This window comes from Tiliqua scincoides, chromosome 7 (genome assembly GCF_035046505.1).
Source record: "Tiliqua scincoides isolate rTilSci1 chromosome 7, rTilSci1.hap2, whole genome shotgun sequence".
Lineage (NCBI taxonomy): Eukaryota > Metazoa > Chordata > Lepidosauria > Squamata > Scincidae > Tiliqua > Tiliqua scincoides.
Genome location: NC_089827.1, coordinates 54,330,945 through 54,351,542, shown reverse-complemented (window position 1 = coordinate 54,351,542; position 20,598 = coordinate 54,330,945). Strand labels below are relative to the sequence as shown.

Below are 20,598 nucleotides of genomic sequence, written 5' to 3'. Positions count from 1 at the left end.
GCCCGCTTGGAGGCAGGCTGTGCAGCATGGCCTTTCCCAGTTTGAAGAGACACTTGGCCAACAGTCTGAGGCTAAGAGGCAAAGAAGGAAGGCCCATAGCCAGGGAGACAGACCAGGGACAGACTGCACTTGCTCCTGGTGTGGAAGGGATTGTCACTCCCGAATTGGCCTTTTCAGCCACACTAGACGCTGTTCCAGAACCACCTTTCAGAGCGCGATACCATAGTCTTTCGAGACTGAAGGTTGCCAACAGACCCTGCACCTCCCTAGGGATGCCACTGGCCCACACCTATCAGAACTCCCACTTGGCTGGGCTGACCCCTAAACTATAGTACCGGTGAGAGTGCCAGAGTCCAATTCGCCACAGCAAACTGGGGGAGGGTGTAGATAGTGCAAAGGAACAACATGAAGAGGTAGGGGCTGCATTGTTGCCTTCTGCATGGGGACGCAGTGGCAGGTTGGGGGTGGCACAGCAGGGGCTTTGGGTTGAGTGGCAGATCACCTTGGACCATCCCTGCATCAGACGGTAGTTTCTCAGGTGTGGTTCTAGTCTGAGCTGGAGCAAATCCTGGTGTGTGTTAGTTCCTGAACTGGCTAGTACTTGACTTTTTTTTCCCTACACTGAGTGCCACTCAGAATGATTGGAGTTCAGTATAAGCAGTGACTGGTGACCTGTAACAAGAAGGTATTATTGCCCTGGGGGGACCCATAATTAGACCTTTAAAAACCCTCCGCTTTCCATTTGTAAAAGATATTAATCTGCACTCATAGCCATTGCAGATATGGTTTTGTGAACATGACAGCAGTTGGGAAATGAAAGCACCATAGGGATATGCAGGGGAAATAGAAATCTCCATTTAAAGCCACTGGCATATTCTCCCACTGTTCCTGTTTACCTGGGACAGTCTCTATTTTCTGGTAAGATCTTTGTCATTCCTTTGTCCCTGTTCTTGCTTTAGGGGGTTGCCTTCCTAAAATGTTGTTTGCATGAGCTACCAGCCTTTGGGATTTCCCTTCCTCCCCCAGGTCTCTAGAAATTAAACGTTTGAGCGAGTAGGTGGCTGTATAGACACATCTCGTCTCCAGCATACATGTATTCGCACAGCTTTCGAATTTATACTTTGCAGCCATCAAAGCGTGTTTCGAATGATTGATAGCATATTGGAGGACAATTAATGCTTTTTCTAGTAGATTTTTTAACCCAAAGAACAAACATGTGTCTTTTAAGTCAGTAGAGGACAGGCTGTTGGCGGCGGGGGGCGGGCGGGAGAGACCACCAAGATAGTATGCAGCAGGCAATGAAGTCCCTTCAGTACTGCCACCTTTTCGAGCATGTCAGAATAGTCAGTGTGGGAGAGAGCTAACCTGAATCAGGGCCAAACTACATGTTATGTTGCATCTTCTTCTTGACCTTCTTTATTACTCTTGTCTAAGAAGCAGCTGAAGCTATCTGGAGTCAGTCTATTGCATGGAGGCGAAGGTTTTTTGACCTTTTTGCCTTATGCCACATGTCACAAATCACCCACCCCCTGAAGCTGCTACTTGCCCCAAAAAGGAAGCTGCCATGGGTACCAACAGCAAATACAAAGTTTGGAGGGGCATGATTCTCATGCGGACTGCAGCACAATGGCAAGAGATGAAATCAACCTTTCTGTAGTCCTAATCTTGTTGAGCTTCCCCCCCCCCCGCCCTTTACGCTTTTAAAAGAAAAAAAGAATCCAGAGGGCCAAACAGTATGTTGTAATGTGCAGTTTGGCCCTCAACATGCAAGAAATAAATCTCATACACAGAGCCACTGTACTTTTGTCCAGTTTTGTGTCTAGCAAGTAGGGCAGGCCATCCAGGAGGCTACCTGAAGCAGTTATCTCAGACTGGCAGGGAGTGCCCACTTCTAGAGCCATACTAGGGTAGAACCTGAGAGGCACCTGCCCCCGGGCGCTATGCCAAGCAGAGGCACATGACTGCCCCCAGGCTCTGCTCTAGCTACAAAGGAGGGGCCGGCAGCTTTGTGCCCCATTTGCTCCCAGCCCACAGAGGAGAAGGAACAGAATGTGTGAAGCTGCCATAGCGGCTTCCCGCTCCTCTGGGGATGATGTCATGAGACGTCACTGCCATGGGCCCTGGGGGCTCTGCCCACTTCTGTCCATACTCATCCATCTGTTGATCCTCTTCCTCCTCCCATTCCCTGAACTGGAAAAAGGAAGAGAAGAACAGAGCAGAAGTGTGAGAGCAAGAGGAGCAGGGACTGGTGCATCTCCAGGTAAGGGGAGCCAGCTTTGCCTTGCTACCTCAGGTGCCAAGAGATCTTGGGTCAGCTTCCCCCATGTTGCTCCACCACCAAGGATTACTAAACCAGGTTTCCTTCTTGCCCTCTCTGGTGAGCTGCCCAAAGAGGGACGTGGAAAGTCTCAGAGCTAATTCTGAATCTGAGCAGACCAAGGAATAATAGCGGACGATCCATCCTAGCTCAATAAAACTGGTTTGCCGTCTGAGGGCATAAGAGTGTGAGAGAGATCACTGAGCACATAATGGTGGCCATGTTTGCCTGCACTCTGCACTTCACTGGGGGGCTTTCCTCAGTGTTGCATGAAGGGCTTTGGGCTCCCTGGGGTACGAGAATCCCCAACTCCAGTCTGTCCTGCTCTCTTTCACTTCCAAAAATAACTTCTGTAGTGGAGTTTCTAAGCCCCTGACATCAACAAACAATAATCATGGGATGCAGCCTCCTTAGCTCCTGCAACCTTAGCCAGAGACTGACAACAGTTTGCTTTGTTTTTAAGTTGAAGATGGTATCAGAGGCATTGTGCTATACCCCCATGTTTCTTTTGTTCCAAGACCGATTTGGATGATCCTTTGTTGGATGACGTTGAATGGCAAACATAACAGGAAGGAAGGAACGCTGAGTCCATTTTCTCCCTCCTCCCCATTTCCCTTTCCTCCTTGCCTCTGATGCAGAGCTATGATGACAGAATCTGGGTTAGTTAAGCTACAGCTCTGCCTGCCATCCAAACGCAGGAGCTGTACCAGCTCAAGCCCCTATGTGACTACTCAGAAGTAAGCCCCATTGAATTAAATGAGACTTACTCCCTGGTAAGTGTGTACAGGATTGCAGCCTAAAATATGAAAGTAGATTCTAATCTTGGTTTCATATCCTGGCTTGCAAACCACAATTAAACCACAGCTCCCAAGTTCAGACAGCACTGTGGTATACTGTAACTAACCAGGATTCCTTTGCAGGTGTGGTGAGGAAGAAATGGAGCACGTGGGCTCTGCTCATTCCCACTGCATTTGCAATCCCAGAAAATATGGTTTGTTGGATTGTCTGATGGTACCCCTGGATCAGGGTTTCTCAACATCTGCTCCTAGGATCTCTGTGGCTTCGTGAGACCCCTTCAGGAGCTCCACAAGCACACCAGACTGCTCAGCGTTGCCCCACACTGTGCATAGGCTCCCCAAGACTCCAAGCATCTGCCAGTGGCGGCCCCGAGACTCAGTTTAGGAGTTTAAAGGCCTCCAGAGACTGAAAAGTTCAAGAACGGCTGGACTAGATCATTATAGTGGGTTGAATGCACATCACAGTGCTTAAGTCTCAGCTCTCTGGAACAATAAAACCCTGTTGTCTGCCTCCAGTGACTCTTGTTGCCCTTCTCTCTAACCCTACCTGGAAAACATTAAATGATGTCCAGATGTCCTTGGCTCAGTAACAGAGTGGAAGGAAACTGCTTCCTACTGTGAGGGTGGTTTTATTGTCCAAGCCTAACCCTGGTAAAGTAATGCAAATGCATTACAGCAAACCCTTCTACTTTTGACCCAGTCATGGCATGGGGTATTGTGTGATATGCTTTTTTGAGTGTGAAAAAGCATACTTTGGAGCTCTGTCTGCCAAGCCAAGCCTCCTACCACTGTTTGTTGTGTTACATTCCAGTCTTGCTGCCAGGCAGCAGATATCCAGGGGTTCTGCAAGTGCCACCTCAAGAACTAATGGTGGTACCCATACCACTGGTTGAGAAACTCTGGTCTAAAATAATCCAGCCAAGTAACTGCAGAAGGTCCATCCTCGAAGACATAAGAAGCTGGGAAGAAAGGTTCCCCAAGCCCACCCCTCATTTATTATTTCTCCAGTGCCACCCCTGCCCCCATTCAGTCTCCCAGTCCTTACCAAAGGTTTCTAAAATCCATGCAAGGTGCAGCAAATGGGAAGCCCAGCATGATTATAAACTAAGCATATGTCTCATTGATTTCTGTAATATAAACTCAGCTGCATCGTCTGAAGTTGCTGCTGTCTATGTCACAGGGCTCTGTGTGTTTTGTGTGTGCGGGAAAGGTGACAGAGGCAACAAAGGACTTCAGTTCCTCATTTCACATCTTTTTCAGTAGTACTTACAGCTTTGGAAAGCTGCACAATTTCAGAGCGCAGCACAAAGATCACCAGATACCAGTGACTGCTATCACATTCTCCAAACAACTGTGTCATTATGGAACGGGCAGAGGGAGAAATCGAACCAGTGGCTAAGGCAGAGAGGGAGTTGGATTGAAAGATGTCTGTATAATTGGCTTGCTACATGCTCTGGATTATTTCCCAAGAGCCCTGGGGTATTTTTTATTATTAATAATGTTTTATATAGCTCTTTCCATCCTGAAAGACCCCAGAGCATTTTACATACTTTATAAACTAATTAGGCAGATTCTGTCTCACTTACAGTGGCGGTCCAAAAAAAAGGAAAAAAAGGAAAAAAAGAAAGAAGGAGGTAAGCAAAATACTCCAGAATTACACCCATTTATCTGAGACAGGATCGACTCAGCCTGTCGACAGTCTCAATATTTGTTTCCTGGAAAGATGCTTTGAAGATGCTTTTGAGTGAGATATTGACATTTATGGTGGGTACAGTTATCCCGCTTTTCTCTCTGGTCAAACAGGTTTTGCAGATGCTTGTATTGTTTCACAAGGCTTTTTAAAGCTGGGACAAAAGATGCAACTAGTGTACTTTAGGAAGTGCCCTCTGTCAAATGACATCCTAAGAATCTATTCTCTATCTTGAGCCTCAGAAATCTAGGAGCTGTCAGGGAAGGGTGCTGATTCAGTAGGTACTGAAAGAAATGCTTCCATGTCTGAGTCACTTTTTGTGTTACCTGCCTTGCAGTTCTCTTTGTTTTATTCACCTGTGTGCCTTGAGCTTTGGCAGTTCAGCAGATTTTGGTGGTGTCTTTGTCCCTAGGCTGCCACAAGCCACTCTAGCACCTGTCTGTCTGCTGCTATGGTACCATCATACCAGCAATGCTACAAGAACAATATTCCCTGTCTTTGGGGTTTGGTGCCCTCCCACAGGTGCTGAATTGAAATGTGACACAATTATAGACTCCAACCGCTAGAGCATCAGGAAGCCGCTCCATCCATCTTTCTGTGATATGTCCCCTTTTTCTGTTTCCAGTTTGTCAGTTGCTATCAGGTGATAGAGTCATGCAAAAGCATAAATTGAGGGAGGGGGATGTACCAGTAAACAGCTATTCACCATACCACATCATACAAAACTAGAAAGCACTGAATGAATCAAGCACACAGCCTGTGTAACACCAACAGAAGGAAATATGTGATCATGCCGCGCATAAAAAGGGCTGGCGCATGACATGGTGGTAGTGGGCCAATTGTTATATCTGCTTGATAGTTTCCTGGAGGATAAGAATTAGCCCAGATTGGATAAGGTATATGATCTCACACTCATGCTATCCCTGAACCTTACAGTTATCAAACGTGAAAGTCAACGTGGTGGAATTCACAGTGGGCAGATGGATGTCCCAGAACTGGCAGGTGCTGTAAGACTATGCGTGCCACTGCTATGCTGTGCAGCATAGCATATGGGATGTCTGACTGAAGCGCTCACACCTTAGTCAATCCTGTGAACACTGTGGGCTTTCCTGCAGCGCATCCAAGCTAAGAGTACATTTGTACGTGACTGACTACTCCCTTGTCAGCTGCCAAGTTTTAGATGTGAGCCCTATGTTTACATAGCAGTGGCATATTCAGTGGCTGAGAAATCTGTCTCTGGGGTTTGCGATTGCGGTTTTCTGACAACACCAACTCCAGGGTAGCATGGGCTTGTCTCGCACCCTCCTAGGCTGTCCTCTTTCTTTAACCTCTTAAAGATGTAATGAAGGCACAGTCCATGTCCATGCAGATGAGGCATTTGGAGCTACTCAAACGACAGATGGACCTGGGAAACCCACTGAAATGCCAATTATTTTTGATGGCTCAGCTGTGTGACACACAAAAGCAGAACCTGAGTAAAAGAGAGCTCCTCCTCTGCTCATGCTTTGCTAGCCAAGAAATTCCATGATGAGCAACCACACCTTCCTTGCTTTTTCAGTAAAGGTATAATTTGTAGTCAGCAGGTTTTGTGTATTTTTGATTTGCTTTCTTTGTAACCAGTATTTGCCTTCTCCCACTTCATTTTTTTCCCTTTGAATTCCGAATTCTTTTTTTTTTCAATACATGCATAAGTTTAGCTTTGTTACAGTCAAACTAATAATAATAATAATAATAATAATAATAATAATAATAATAATAATAATAATAATAATAATAATACAGGTATTTCTATACCGCCTTTCTTGGTCCTCAGATTTCTCCTCGGACCTTATTCAAGGCGGTTTACATAGGCAGGCAATTTTTAAATCCCCATAGGGATTTTTACAATTTGAAAGGTTCAATCTTTCAAGAAACCACAACATTCAGATGTTTCATTCTGGCCTCCATCCTCCCACGCTCAGAGCAGATGGAATAGCTCGGCTCAGCTTGTCAGCTGCTTCAAGGTCGCACGGTGCCGGTGGCCTCGAACTGGCGACTTTCGGATGTTATCTTCAGGCAAATGGAGGCTCTACCCTCTAGACCAGACCTCCTGACCATTTGGTGTATTTCAGCTGAAAAAAAACAGGAATATCCTTTTCCTTTGTGGAACAGAGAAATTGAACAATCTCTGGGTGCCACTGCCAAGACATAGATATCATAGAAGTATAATAAAAAGACTATATTTGAGCTGTGTCAGCTGTTTGGACCTTTGCTAACCTAGATATCACTATGTCCCAGGGCTGGCCCAGCATAATGGCAAACTAGAAAACTGCCCAGAGTATTAGAATTACAGGGGCACCTGGCGTCCAGCCAGACATCTTGCCGTCCCCCATATCCAGCCTGTTGCCAGTTGTCTTGCTTCTGCCTTCACAGCATCATAAAAATGTGTTCCTTCCTCTCTGCCCCTTCTGTGCAAACAAATGTTCTTGCCCTAGTCATTTCACTGTGATTATGGAAATCTTCTGCTGGCTCACTTCCATCCAGCATTCCACCACTAAAATAATTTGCCTCCCTCATAACTCTGATTATGTCGTTTCCCTCACTGGCTTTCTCTCCACTACTGAACCTGCACAGGCTTGTGGTTTTTATCCTCAAAGCCCTCTGTGGCCTCATCCCTTCTTACCTTACCCTTCATTCCCTCTTAACCCCACCTGCACCCCTTCACTCCTCTGGTTCCTCCACCAGCTTCACCTGCCAAAGATCTCCTCCTCCCCTTCTCTCATTTGCCTGGAACTCCATCCTAGATCACCTGCAAGATGCCTCCCATCTTACTTCCTCCATTTCCCTCCTCAAAACCCATCTTCTTCATGAAGGCCTTGGCACTACCCCTAATCCTTCCTCTGCCTGACTGCATCTAAGCGTCAGTATATGTACATGAAATAATTGCATCTCCTTTTCCCAAGTCTGTCTGTCTAGAGGGCACCCACACAAAATTAGAATTCTCAGGAACCCTTAGGGTACTTCACACAGTACATTTTTTGCATGCTTGTAATGTGCATATTGTTCAAAAAGGTGTGTGGTTCCTTCAGCAATTACAGTTTGAGTGGGTACATTGGATGGGTCTGTAACATGGGTCTATTAAAATGCAATACAGGAAATGGCCCATAGTGGCCTGGCTCACAGAGTTGGAAAAGGTCCAGTGAGTCATCTTGTCCAGCCGTGTGTCCTAGGACAGGACATCCTATACCAAATATACCCCTGAAACATGCCTGCCCAACCTTACTGGAAAACCTCCAAAGAACAAGGTTCTGTAACCTCCTTTTTCCATTGCTGAAACTGCTCTTAGACTTGAGATCTCCCCTTGCCCCCTACAGTTTCTAAACTGTATTTTTCTGATACAAAACTGAATGGATCAAAGGTCTAGTATAGTGTTTCTCAAACTGTGGGTCGCAAGCTAATTTCAGGTGGGTCCCCATTCATTTCAATATTTTATTTTTAATATATCAGACTTGATGCTACCATGGTATGTGACTGCATTTGGGGAAATGTTACAGACCTGTACTTTTAACAAGCTACTATGTATATTCTTTTAACAATAATAAATGGGACTTACCCCTAGGTAAGTGTGGGTAGGATTGCAGCCTGGGATTGTTAAAAAATTTTCCTGCTTGATGACGTCACTTCTAGTCAAGACATCACTTCCAATGGGTCCTGACAGATTCTCATTCTAAAAAGTGTGTCCCAGTGCTAAAAGGTTGAGAACCACTGCTCTAGTAGTACCCAGGCAGACACCAGCTGTGCAGACTCACATTGATCATTTCCCTCCTTTAGATTTAAACAAGTATAATAGTCACTCCCTCACTCCTAGAGAACTATGGGTGCTGTAGTTCTATACTAGGAGGGCAGACTGTGTAGTTAACAGACTGATCAGCATCCTTGGCAAACTACAGTTCCTGGGCTTCTGGAAATGGGATGAGGGAGCCATAAGTGTTAAACTAGTATAAAGCAATAAGTCTGTAGTACATGAAATGCCCAGGAATCAGAGTAAACCTGAACTGAAAACCAGATTAAACCATGGTTTATGCATGAATCGTTATTTGAAAGTCTCGGTTGAATATTTTATTATTTGTTTAATGATTGCAATTCAGAATAAGGGTTTGGTTTAGACAGAGAGAGAGAGAGAGAGAGAGAGAGAGAGAGAGAGAGAGAGAGAGATCTGATGTGGTCATACTCACTAGTCCCAAACCTGAGCACTTTATCATAAATCTAATATCTGGGAACAATTTCATCAATTTTGAACTTCCCAAACTTCTGTTCTCTGCTATCTTTAATGGCCCATTGCTTTAAGACTGCAGTGCACAAGCTGGCAGAGAAGGGAGACATGACAACTGTTCTGTGACCCGGGTAATGCTTCCCCCAGACTGTAGCCCTGACACAGAAGCCAGAATGTACCTCATTGTTTGTTTCAAAAGCGCCATGAGGGTGCAAAGGAGGATAGGATTTCTGCCTGTACTTTTAATGTAAGGTGGGCAGCCCAATCCAATCCTGTGGTGGAACAGGCAGGCCATCTGGCCTGTGCTGTATCCAGCACAGGGCAGAAGTTGGTAGAAGTGCAACTCAGAGTACAGGGATTTATTTTCCCCTACCTTGTGGCAGCAGCCACCTCAGAAGGGCAACTCGGTTCTGCGCTAGCGAAATTGCTGGCGCTGATCCAAGCAGCCCAGTGTAATGTTGGCCTGCTCGGGAGGGGTATTAGGATCCAGCCCAACTTTTGGAGGCCGGTCCCACCCCTTCCCAGGCCTTGTTGGCCCATTGACCCACCTGCCCTCCCCCACCGCAAAACACCCCCATTCCACCTTTCCGCCACCCTCCCCAACCTCTTATGCTCTTCTCTTTAAGCCAGTGCGAACTTACCTTTCACCAGGCTGGATCCAGCATTGGGAGGCCAGCACATGTCCATGCTCCAGCCTATCCAGCACACTAGTCATCACAGTCTTGCCTTATGGCACATTTGCAACACTCCTGGGCCGACGCAAGGGACTTGCAGCTGCTCTGGATTGCACTCAGAGAGGATTTTGGCAGGTATGTGTTTTGCGGAGGGGAGAAAAGCTGCACCTGCTGAAATGCTCTCTGCTACTCATGAGAAAAGTTCTGCTGGGTGAGGCCACAGGTCCCTCTAGTCCAGCTTTCTGTTTCCCACAGTGACCCACCAGCTGTCTTGGGGAAGCTTACAAACAGGAGATTAAGAATACCCCTCTGCTGTCGCTGCTCCTCTGCAACTGGTTTTCCAAGGCTCGCCAACCCTGATCCTGGAGGTCAAATATAGCTGTCCTGGTGGGTAGCCAGTGATAGAACTGTGTTATTCCCTTTGAAAACCCCTTAAAGTTACTGGGTGTCACTGCATCTTGTGAAAGATACAAGGGGGGATCCCAATGCTCTTCGCAGCTGTACAGACCTGCAGGATCCCTGGCAGAGGCAAGCACAGCAACAACCAGGACCCTTGATTCTTCACCCCCTCACTTCAGCCCCTCACTTTCAACCCAGAATGATGTAGCTCCAATAAATTAGAGATAGCAGTTGGCAGCATGAAGATAGATGGTGAGAGTGAGAAGAAGCTGGGTTTTCAAAATGTAAACGATGTAGTAGTTTCCGTCATTACATCTTTCAGCATCAAGAAATAATCCAGGATTGTTTCCATTTTTCCTTTTCCATTTGTTTTCCATTTGTTTTCCATTTTTCCTTTTGTTCCTTATTCCTGCCGATGTTGCAGCCTTCCTCGGTCTAGCATGTTTAACCATCTGGTGTCAAGATTAGGATAGAGACTATGTCACAAATATATTAATTGCCTTGTTAGATATGCAAACAGCATCGTTTTAATTATCGTTCACATTTTCCCACATGAACCAGAACCGACCTGACTAGTTCAGGTAGATTAAAACAAAAACAAACAAAAACAGCTGGTAAAACTGGAAAGGAAAGCAGCTTCGTTCCTGATGCATTTGAATGGAAACCAGTCCTTTCTCGAGCATGAACCCACTTCAGAAGAACCTCACCAAACACTATCTGAAGCAACCCTCGCTAGTTTCAATCTAAACATGTTGAGAATAAAGTTACTCCTCTGTCCAATCCTACCAGCTGCTTTTTTCAGCTGTTGTAGCGACAGTGTAGTTGACAGCGGCCTGTGATTCCTTTTTCCAAGATCAAACCAGTATACCTTTCTCTCTTTCTTGTGGGCTTCCCGGAGGCAACTGGTGGGCCTCTGAAGAAGAATGTTATACCGGGGGGCTTTGCATGGATCCAGCAGGGCTTGATCAAGTAGTCTCCTCTCTAGGAAGTGATCAGGTCTACAGATCAGGTACTACTGTGCATACATGTATAGAGTTGGGTTACATGGCTGCCATCCTTGGTACATGTACCTGGAAGGAAGCACTTCTGAATTAATTTTTGAGTAAGCGTGCAAAGGCTGTAAATGTTACGCAAAAATGCTTTCTTTATTACCCAAATGAACAAACATATTAATTTCTTCCAAAAGTCTATGACCCACCTTGTGGGGAAAAAAAACAATTTAAAGATGAAACATATATAATTTTAACAGTGGGTTTTGCAACTGGCTTGCACACACGCTTAGATGTGGCAAGCATATGAGAAAGAATGTCTTTGTTATTTGTCAGCCTGTAGCAACTTTACCCAATAAATTAGGTTAGAATATCATAGATAATGGGAAACACTGCTGGAATTTCTAAGGAATAGGCTAACAGCTCTGCCTTTGGGGAAAAGTAGAACTTATTAACTAACTTGTTAAGGCCTTCCTTATGATTTACCCGAGGGAGTAAATGCAATAGAGTTCAAATTCTATAACCACTACAGGCGAGAGCTGATATTCTGAAGACTGTTTGGAAAAAGTCTACAGGAGTTCAATATATAACCTGGACCCCTTGTTTTTCTAGGTTAAATATTGAATTTCTGTGGACATTCTTCCAGAAATCTTCAGAATGTTGGCCTTGCCTAGAGTGGAACTTAAACTGTATCTCAACTATCACTATTTCTCTGGCAATTTGAATTGTATGTGGTCAAATAGCCATTGTGACTATCTTTAGAGGTTATTTTTCTGTGTACACTACAGGTGTCCCTCGGTATCCATGAGGGATACATTCCACCCCCACCCCGTGGATATCGGAAACCACAGATAAGGGGAACCCCTATCTCTGTGACCCTTGTGCAACCTTTATTTATGTTGATTGCATTCCCCCAAAGTGAGAAGATGTCTTGTTACAACAAACGCTATAAGCAAAAAACAAGACTAAGGGCGCAATCCTATCCTGCGCTGGAACAGGCAAGCCAAGAGGCTTGCACTATATCCAGCGCAGGATAGGTACCCAAAGCGGCTCAACCAGAGGTAAGGGGAAACTTTTCGCCTTACTTCCGGGTAAGCCATCCTTGCACGTATGGATCTCATCGGACTTGCGCCACCTCCTTCATTTTTTTTAAGGCTTCTAGGCTGCAGGCTGCTTGCCTGCTCGACAGGCTATAAGCTTTTGGCTTATACGCAATGTTTCTCAAACTTGTGGGTCAGGACCCACTAGGTGGGTCACAAGCCAATTTCAGGTGTGTCCCCATTCATTTCAATATTTTATTTTTAATATATTACAATTGATGCTTCCATAGTATGTGACTGCATTTGGGGAAACGTTACACATCTGTACTTTTAACAGGCTACTATGTACATGCTTTGAACAATGATAGTAAGTGGGACTTACTCCTGGGTAAGTGTGGGTAGGATTGCAACCTAGGATTGTAAAAAAATTTCCTGCTTGATGATGTCATTTCTGGACATGACATCACTTCCAGTGGGCCCTGACAAATTCTTATTCTAAAAAGTGGGTCCCGGTGGTAAAAGTTTGAGAACCACTGGCTTATAGCATTTGTACAAGCAAGAGATCTGTAATCAACATAAGCAAAGGTAATAGGGCACGGGGGGCTGCAAGGGGCTCTGGGAATAACGGATAACTGGATATTGACTTGATATCCTTAATGATTCCCATCTCTCTTGGGTCGTTTGGGATCACCTGTTTCGTGTCTGCAGGCATCGCAGATCTCTGACACCACAAACGTTGGTGTCACCTCAGATCACCTCGAGCATAATACATTTCAACAGATGCTGCAAATCATCAGATGCTGAGTAATCAAGTGATGGGATCTGCGTGTGTGGCCCTACCCAGAGAGTTCTGGCAGTGCTACTGACATAACGCCACTTGTAGTGAAGCTGAGCTAGCAGAGGCAGTGACCAGCGACGAGAGCCAAAATGTAGGATTGTTATGAAACCCTAGGCTGATTCTTTGCAGTTTCTCTTAATAATCTGGAAACCGTCTTCCCAAGGCATCGTTCCGTCCTCTTCTTTGTATGCATTGTGGCTGTTCCCAAAGGGTTATGTCAAGGCAGTTATAATTGAAGCCTATCTATTTGACCCCATGACTCAAGGGCCTGTTTGTAGCTAGTTATGTAATAAAGACTCATCTCTCGGACAGGTAGCTGTCTCTATTTGACTTCCTGACAGGCTTAGAGCACTGGCTAACCAATCTAATTTCCTGCTTAGGTTGCCTGGACTCTTTCTTAGTCCTAGAGGCTGTGATTGTCAAGGGCTCAACACAAGCAATCAATCTCTGTTTTTCCTCCTATGGCTATATACACTTCAACTGCCCCTATTTACCACGGTTCCTGTGTATCCCTGGTAAATCACTGTCCTTATTTTGTCTTTTGGGGAGAACTGGAGATGGCTTTTAAACCAGTGTTTCTCAAGCTTTGTCCTCTGCCATACCACTTCTCATGGTCCAGCTGTTCAAAGTGCCACCGGAAGTAAATGGCACTGGTATCATCACCAGTTACTTCTGGATTGGGTGGCCAGATGAGACATGACAAACACCAGCAGTGGACAGGAGGGCTTTTCCAAGCACAGAAAAGCTTGCTTTGGAGCTCTGCCCACTGAGCTGAGCCTCCTATCACTGTTTGTTGCGTCACGTTCCAGGTGACAGGTGTCCAGGTGTCCCAGGAGTACCACCAGGCACCACCTCAAGTACCACTGCTGGTAACCGTACCACTAGTTGAGAAATACTGTTTTAAACCATTTGCTCAGGTTCTCACAGATGTGTAAGAGCAGGACTGGAACTAGGCAGGCCTCAAGCTTAACAGATTGATTTTGACTCATTAGTAGATTAGAGCCTCCCAGCCCAGCACAGGGCTGCTTTACTCTGTGCCAGCTAAACAGTCTGCACATAGTCTAGTAGCCCCATTGTAGGGCCTCCTCCCTTACCCAGGAGAAGAGGACGAATGTTGCCTTCTCCCAAGGAGATGCTGGTGGCTGCCTGATGACCATAGGATGCTGGTTGGTTGGCAACCTTCAGTCTCAAAAGACTATGGTATAAGCCTACAGCACCCGGTATTCTGAGGCAGTCTCCCATCCAAGTACTAACCAGGCCTGACCCTGCTTAGCTTCCAAGATCAGAAGAGATCGGGCATGTGCAGGGTAACAGTTGCTGCTGCTGCTGCTGCTGTTTTGGCACTGTTGCAGCCCTGGCCACCACGAGCTTCAGATTGGGCTGCCCATGTGATTGCTGTACTGAGATCCTTGGGATATCAGCTATTCCTTATGAACCCATATGCAGTTCTGAAATTGTTGAGTAATTTGGCTTGGCTGGCTTTGAACACTGAATCTGCTTTATACTGAATCAGACCATTTGTCCATCTAGCTCTGTACACTGACTGGCAGTAGCTCTCCATTGTCTTTCCCAGTCCTCACTGGAGGTCTTGCAGACCAATATTGCTTGTAAGGAGGTCTGTAACACTGTGTGGACGCCTTCTGTAGTTGCCAGCAGCATCTCCAGAGATTCTGCGATGACATCCAACATAACATAACATAACATAACATAACATAACATAACATAACAACAGTATTTATATACCGATTTTCAACGAAAAGTTCACAAAGCGGTTTACAGAGAAAATCAAATATCTAATGGCTCCCTGTCCCAAAAGGGCTCACAATCTAAAAAGATGCAACGCCAGCAGACAGCCACTAGAAAAGACACTGCTGGGGTGAGGTGGGCCAGTTTCATCATCGCCGGACTTTCAGGTTGCCAGACTCTGAGCTGTGTGGCTTGGTTTTGACTGCACAGCTGCATTGCCAGGAGCTTAGAGGGAACCTGCTGAGGACTAAACCCTGTTTGGTTTAATATCAAAACATAGTAGCGTTTTTGATAAGGCTTGATTTCTTTTTATATCTGGCTAAGTTATGTTGGATGTTGACATTCAGAACTCTAACGGGTTCTCTCTTCCACTTTGTCTCCAGGTTGCTGACGTATTTATCAGTAAAGTTGGATTTTTGGAGAGTAGCCACCTAGAATCTACACTGGGTGATTTAGCAGTCATTTCTTCTCCCCAGGGAAGCTTGGGAACCGTAGTTCCTTAAAAATGCCTCTGACGAAGAATTCTCTTCGCCAAACAACAATTCCTAGAATTCTTTGGGAGAAGCTCTGATAGGTCAACTAATACAAAATCAAAACAAGACCAGAGACAGACAATAGATTTTAAGAGAGTTAAAGGGGGTGATTTTAAGAGAGTTAAAGGTGGTTAAACACAGCAGCTTTGTGTGAACACAACTGATTTTAAACTCCAATCTGAGAATCTGCTCACCCAGCAAGTTAAATCTGGTGGCCTTTGGCTCCACCAGGTGCCCAGTTTCCTTTGCTGCTGTTATTGACATCCTGATGGCCTCTGCTTGATCTGTATGCTGTCACTAGTGTCATTGTAAATTTAATTTTCTGGAATAGGGAACATGTCTGTCATACATGGTCCTGGTGGGGAGCAGTGGGTATGAGTCCTGGACATCTGGGGAGAGCAAGCGTCCATCTTGTCTGGTTACCATAAATGGTCTTAGCAAATCACCACCAACGATGGGGTTCTACATATCTGGGATCTAGCTCTATGTGTGCATAAAGTGCTGCCTAAATAATAACTGTTATGTATAGAAAATCAGTTTTGATGCTGAAGGCCAACAATGGTATAGAGTTTAGAGGCCCACTCCAGGTAGTAGCTCGACCATGCCAGAATCTGAGTGAGTTCTGATCTTGGTTTCATTTAGGATTTCAGCTGGACCTGGTCTGGCTGCAATGAGAGACTCTTTCAGTTTCCTTTTAAAGACTTCTTGCTACCCAATGCTTTTAAAATTACACATTTTCTGGGTCTCTAGAGAATCTTGAAGGCAGGACCTTACAATGCCTCAATTTCTTACAAGACATCGCCAGAAGCTCTTTCTGATTGTGCACAGATTAACTAATGAGCATGTTGAATGTTGGCCACACATTGTGATGCCGCAATATACATGAATATGAAACGTATCTGCCCATGCAGATGGATGCTTGTGTTATATTGGTAAGCATGTGTAAGTAGGTATGGATGGAAGGATAATGTAGCTCCGTCCATTTGCATAAATATAGTTGTAATGTGTATTGGGTTAGATGTGAATAAAGGCACAACTAGGGCATTTTTCTTTACTCAGTGTGTGGTTGGTCTGTGGAACTCCTTGCCACAGGATGTGGTGACGGCATCTGGCCTGGACGCCTTTAAAAGGGGATTGGACAAGTTTCTGGAGGAAAAATCCATTACGGGGTACAAGCCATGATGTGTATGTGCCACCTCCTGATTTTAGAAATGGGCTATGTCAGAAGGCCAGATGCAAGGGAGGGCACCAGGATGAGGTCTCTTGTTATCTGGTGTGCTCCCTGGGGCATTTGGTGGGCTGCTGTGAGATACAGGAAGCTGGACTAGATGGGCCTATGGCCTGGTCCAGTGGGGCTGTTCTTATGTTCTTATTTTCAGATAACAAAAAAAAAAAATGAACTTCATCCTGAACATGAAAGTAATTCTAACCACAATCCTCTTTCTGTGGGGCAATATTCCATGCAAAGCATGGAGCAAAGAGTACATTAGTTTAGTTTTGCTCCCAAAGAGAGTTGTTTGCTACAAGGGGGAATAGTCCATTTGCTGGTGTTTCTTGCTTGCAACTATCTGAGGCCATGCGCACCCCAGTGCTGGGAACTTAAGAAGAAAAGCAGTGATGTTTTGTTTTTAAGGAGGGGTGCTTTTCTGCAGAAAATGTGTTTCATCCTCACTTGTTTTTATGACTGCCTGAGTGCTCTGCTCTTGACTGGTTCAGCTGACAGTCTCTAAAGAATTGATTTTTTTAACAAAAGGTAGAACGTTAATTTAAAGCTCGCAGAATAGCGCAGTGACGTCATAGGCATTTGTCCAGTAACTAACTGTGAGGCTCATGTAGCGCACCGTTTACTACTGCAATACAAACTCTCAACGAAGAGGAACAGGAAAGGACGAATCACATTTCCCCAACCGCGGTTTATCGCCGTGCAAGCATTGGAGAAACACACGACTGGGGTGGGGGAAGGTGTTTGGCTCTCCTGCAACAAACGAACCACACGTTTATTGTACGGTGAGACTGTGTTCTGGCAAGGCCTGCAAGAAGGAAATGGAGAGGACAGGAGGGGAGCTGTTGCCTCGATTTCTGATGTTCTCATTTGTTGTTTCTTCTCTTTGTATTGTAGGGAATTTTAAAGGTCTGTGTAAGCAAATCGATCACTTCCTCGAGGACACAGAGTATGAAGCCGACACAGCAGAATATTTCCTCCGTAAGTCTGCAGCTTCTTTTCCTTTGAACTGATGATGGTGTGTGCCTTCGTGCACTGGGTGCCTTGCATTCCCTGATGATGACATGAGACAAAAATCATTTCCCCTGAGGATGGACATGCTCAATGGCAATGAGGCAAAAATGTGAAAAGCCAGGGGGAGTTTCTCTTAGCCCCCCCCCTTTGCAGATGCCTGTGAGCCCAAACCTAAACAGTGCGCAGCAGCTTACTGCCGGCATGCACTGTCACAAGCGTGCTGTAAAGCACATTTACGAGACCCTAGTGCCAGCAGAGCACTGGTGCTCCACCGCTCGGCAGTTGTGTAGACCACCAGGTAGTGGAGAGGTCGTGGGGGCATGGAGGGAGATGGGGAGGTGGCATGCCAGGGGAGAGAGTGGGGTGGGAGAAAGACTGGACAGGTGGAGCTCTGCTTCACCGGATCCTGAGCCTCCGAGTCAGGTCCAGCACCCGACATGGAGGCTCTTGACTCAAGGGCTGCAGTAGAATCAAGTAGTCCCATTGTGGGGCTACTCACCTGGGGGAAGGGAACAAAAGTCCCTTCTCCCAAGGTGCTGCCAGCACTGCCCAGTTAGTGCTTAGGATGCCGCAGTAGCCATTTTCAGCACCGCGGCATCCCTGCGCTCCGGGCAGCATAGGATTGGGCCATTTGTCTCCATCTGCCTGTGTCTCCATTCTGTGCACTTATTTTTTGAATGATTACATTTTTAATCAAAAGGCAACACTTAGGTTTCTTTTTTTCTGTTCAACTCTCCATGCATGCTAAATAAGTCAGCCCTATTCAGAGCCCAATCCTAACCAACTTCTCAGGGCTGATACAGCCTCAATGCAGCCCCTTGGTAAGGGAACAAATATTCCCGTACCTTGAGGAGGCCTCCAGGACTGCCCTCCCACCGTAGGATGCAGCACATGCCCTGTTGGTACAGCTGCATCAATGCTGGAAAGATGGATAGGATTGCACTCTCAGTTAATTTGTGGGATGGGCTAGTTGCCTCTAATCAGTCTCCCTTGATACTTCAGCTGTCCTGTGCACCTGCCCCTCATGTTGACTGCTGGCAACCCCAGTAGGGGCATGAACCAGGGTTGGGGGACTCACAGTCCGGATGATGAGCAGAAAAAGATGTGAGGGGTGTAGTAGTGGACAGGGAGATAAAGAGAAGAGGCATGGAACCTGTTCATATGTCTGCTGTTTAAACACAGTTACCAAAAATATCCTTGAATTTAAATGGCAAAATATATTCGTAGCACTGATCATTATGAATGGCATGCATGCATTAAAATGCACAGGTTCTCCTGTAATAAGCATATGGATGAGGGAGTCTGACTCTTTCCTGGACCCAGCCCTTGTCTTTGATGCAAGTGTGCCATTTGGAATGGAATCACACAATGTGTTGTCATCTGTCTTTTGCCATTCATACTCTGGTTTAAACTTTGCCTATCACAGAGCAATCTTGGGAGATGATGATGATGGTGGTGATGATGATTAACAACTTTATTTTTACCCCGCCTTTCTCCCCGGAGGGACTCAAGGCGGCTTACAAACAAGGTTAAAACAAATTGAAAAACATAATTTAAAAACAGATAAAAACATAACGACACATCATAAAAACAGTAGTCAGATAAAAAAAGTAGTCAGGTAAAAGAGCATAGCGCAGCAAATTAGAAAAGGATCAGGCCTATAATCAGATGTTAAAAAAGATATAAAAAGATGTTTAAAAGGCCAGGAACTCAGAAGGCTTGTCTAAACAGAAGGGTCTTCAGGCCTCGTCGAAAAGTTTCAAGAGAGGGAGCAGTTCTTAAGTCAAGGGGAAGGGAATTCCATAGTGTTGGTGCCACTACTGAGAAGGCCCTATTTCTTGCCGCCGCCCCACGTACCTCCCTAGGCGGCAGCACTTGTAAAAAGGCCTTCTCTGATGACCTAAGAGGACGAGCCAGATTGTATGGGAGTAAGCAATTTCTAAAGATACCCTGGCCCAGAGCAGTATAGGGCTTTAAAGGTCAAAACCAGCACCTTGAATTGGGCCCGGAAATGAATGAGCAGCCAGTGCAGCCGCTGGAGAAGCGGACTGACAGAGTCAAACTGCCTACCTCCAGTAACTACACGGGCCACCGCATTCTGCACTAGTTGCAGTTTCCAAACAGTCTTCAAGGGCAGCCCCACATAGAGCGTGTTAGAATAATCTAGCCTTGATGTCACCGTGGCATGGATCACCGTGGCCAGGTTTGCACGATCCAAGTACGGCCGCAGCTGATGCACTAGCCAAAGCTGAGCAAAGGCCCCCCTAGCCACAGCCGCCACCTGGGAATCCAGGAGCAGCTGAGTCCAGGTGAAACCCCAAGCTGCAGGCCTGCTCCTTCAGGGGGAGTGCAACCCCATTCAGTGCAAGCCGATACTCCAGCACCTGCATCGCGGATTTCCAAACCAGGAGAGCCTCTGTCTTATCCAGATTTAATTTCAGCTTGTTAGCCCCCATCCAGATCCTTACTGCCTCCAGACAGCACTCCAGGACCTCAACTGCCACCCTGGAGTCTGGAGGAAAGGAGAGACACAGCTGGATGTCATCAGCATATTGATGGCACCCCACTCCAAACCCCCGGATGACCTCTCCCAGTGGTTTCATGTAGATGTTAAATAGCATGGGGGACAGAATTGAGCCCTGTGGCACCCCGCACCTCAAGGGCCAGGGTGTCAAACAGGCATCCCCCAGTACCACCATCTGGGACTGATCCTCCAAGTAGGAGCGGAACCACCGCAAAACAGTGCCTCCAACTCCCAACTCGACCAATCGGCCCAGAACGATACCATGGTTGATGGTATCGAAAGCCACTGAGAAGTCCAGCAGGACCAACAGGGACGCACTTCGCCTGTCCAGTCCCCAGCGTAGGTCATCCACCGGTTTCCATCCCAAAGCCTGGCCTGAAATCAGATTGAAAAGGATCCAGATAATCCACTTCATCCAAGACCCTCTGGAGTTGAGACACCACTACCCGCTCAATTACCTTGCCCAGAAACGGGATGTTGGAGACTGGCCGGTAGTTGTCTAATACAGTGGAATCCAAGGAGGGCTTCTTCAGGAGGGGGCGAACCACCACCCGTTTCAAAGC

General features: G+C 46.1%; 1 protein-coding gene across 1 annotated transcript in view; it reads left to right on the top strand.

The window, feature by feature from the left end:
- The window catches only part of CACNG2 (calcium voltage-gated channel auxiliary subunit gamma 2), a 121,188-nt gene that overhangs the window by 73,958 nt on the left and 26,632 nt on the right, over positions 1–20,598 (top strand). The window contains exon 2 of the mRNA XM_066634170.1: positions 17,395–17,478. Coding sequence (XP_066490267.1) covers positions 17,395–17,478 — 84 coding nt within the window. The remainder of the gene's footprint in view (positions 1–17,394; positions 17,479–20,598) is intronic.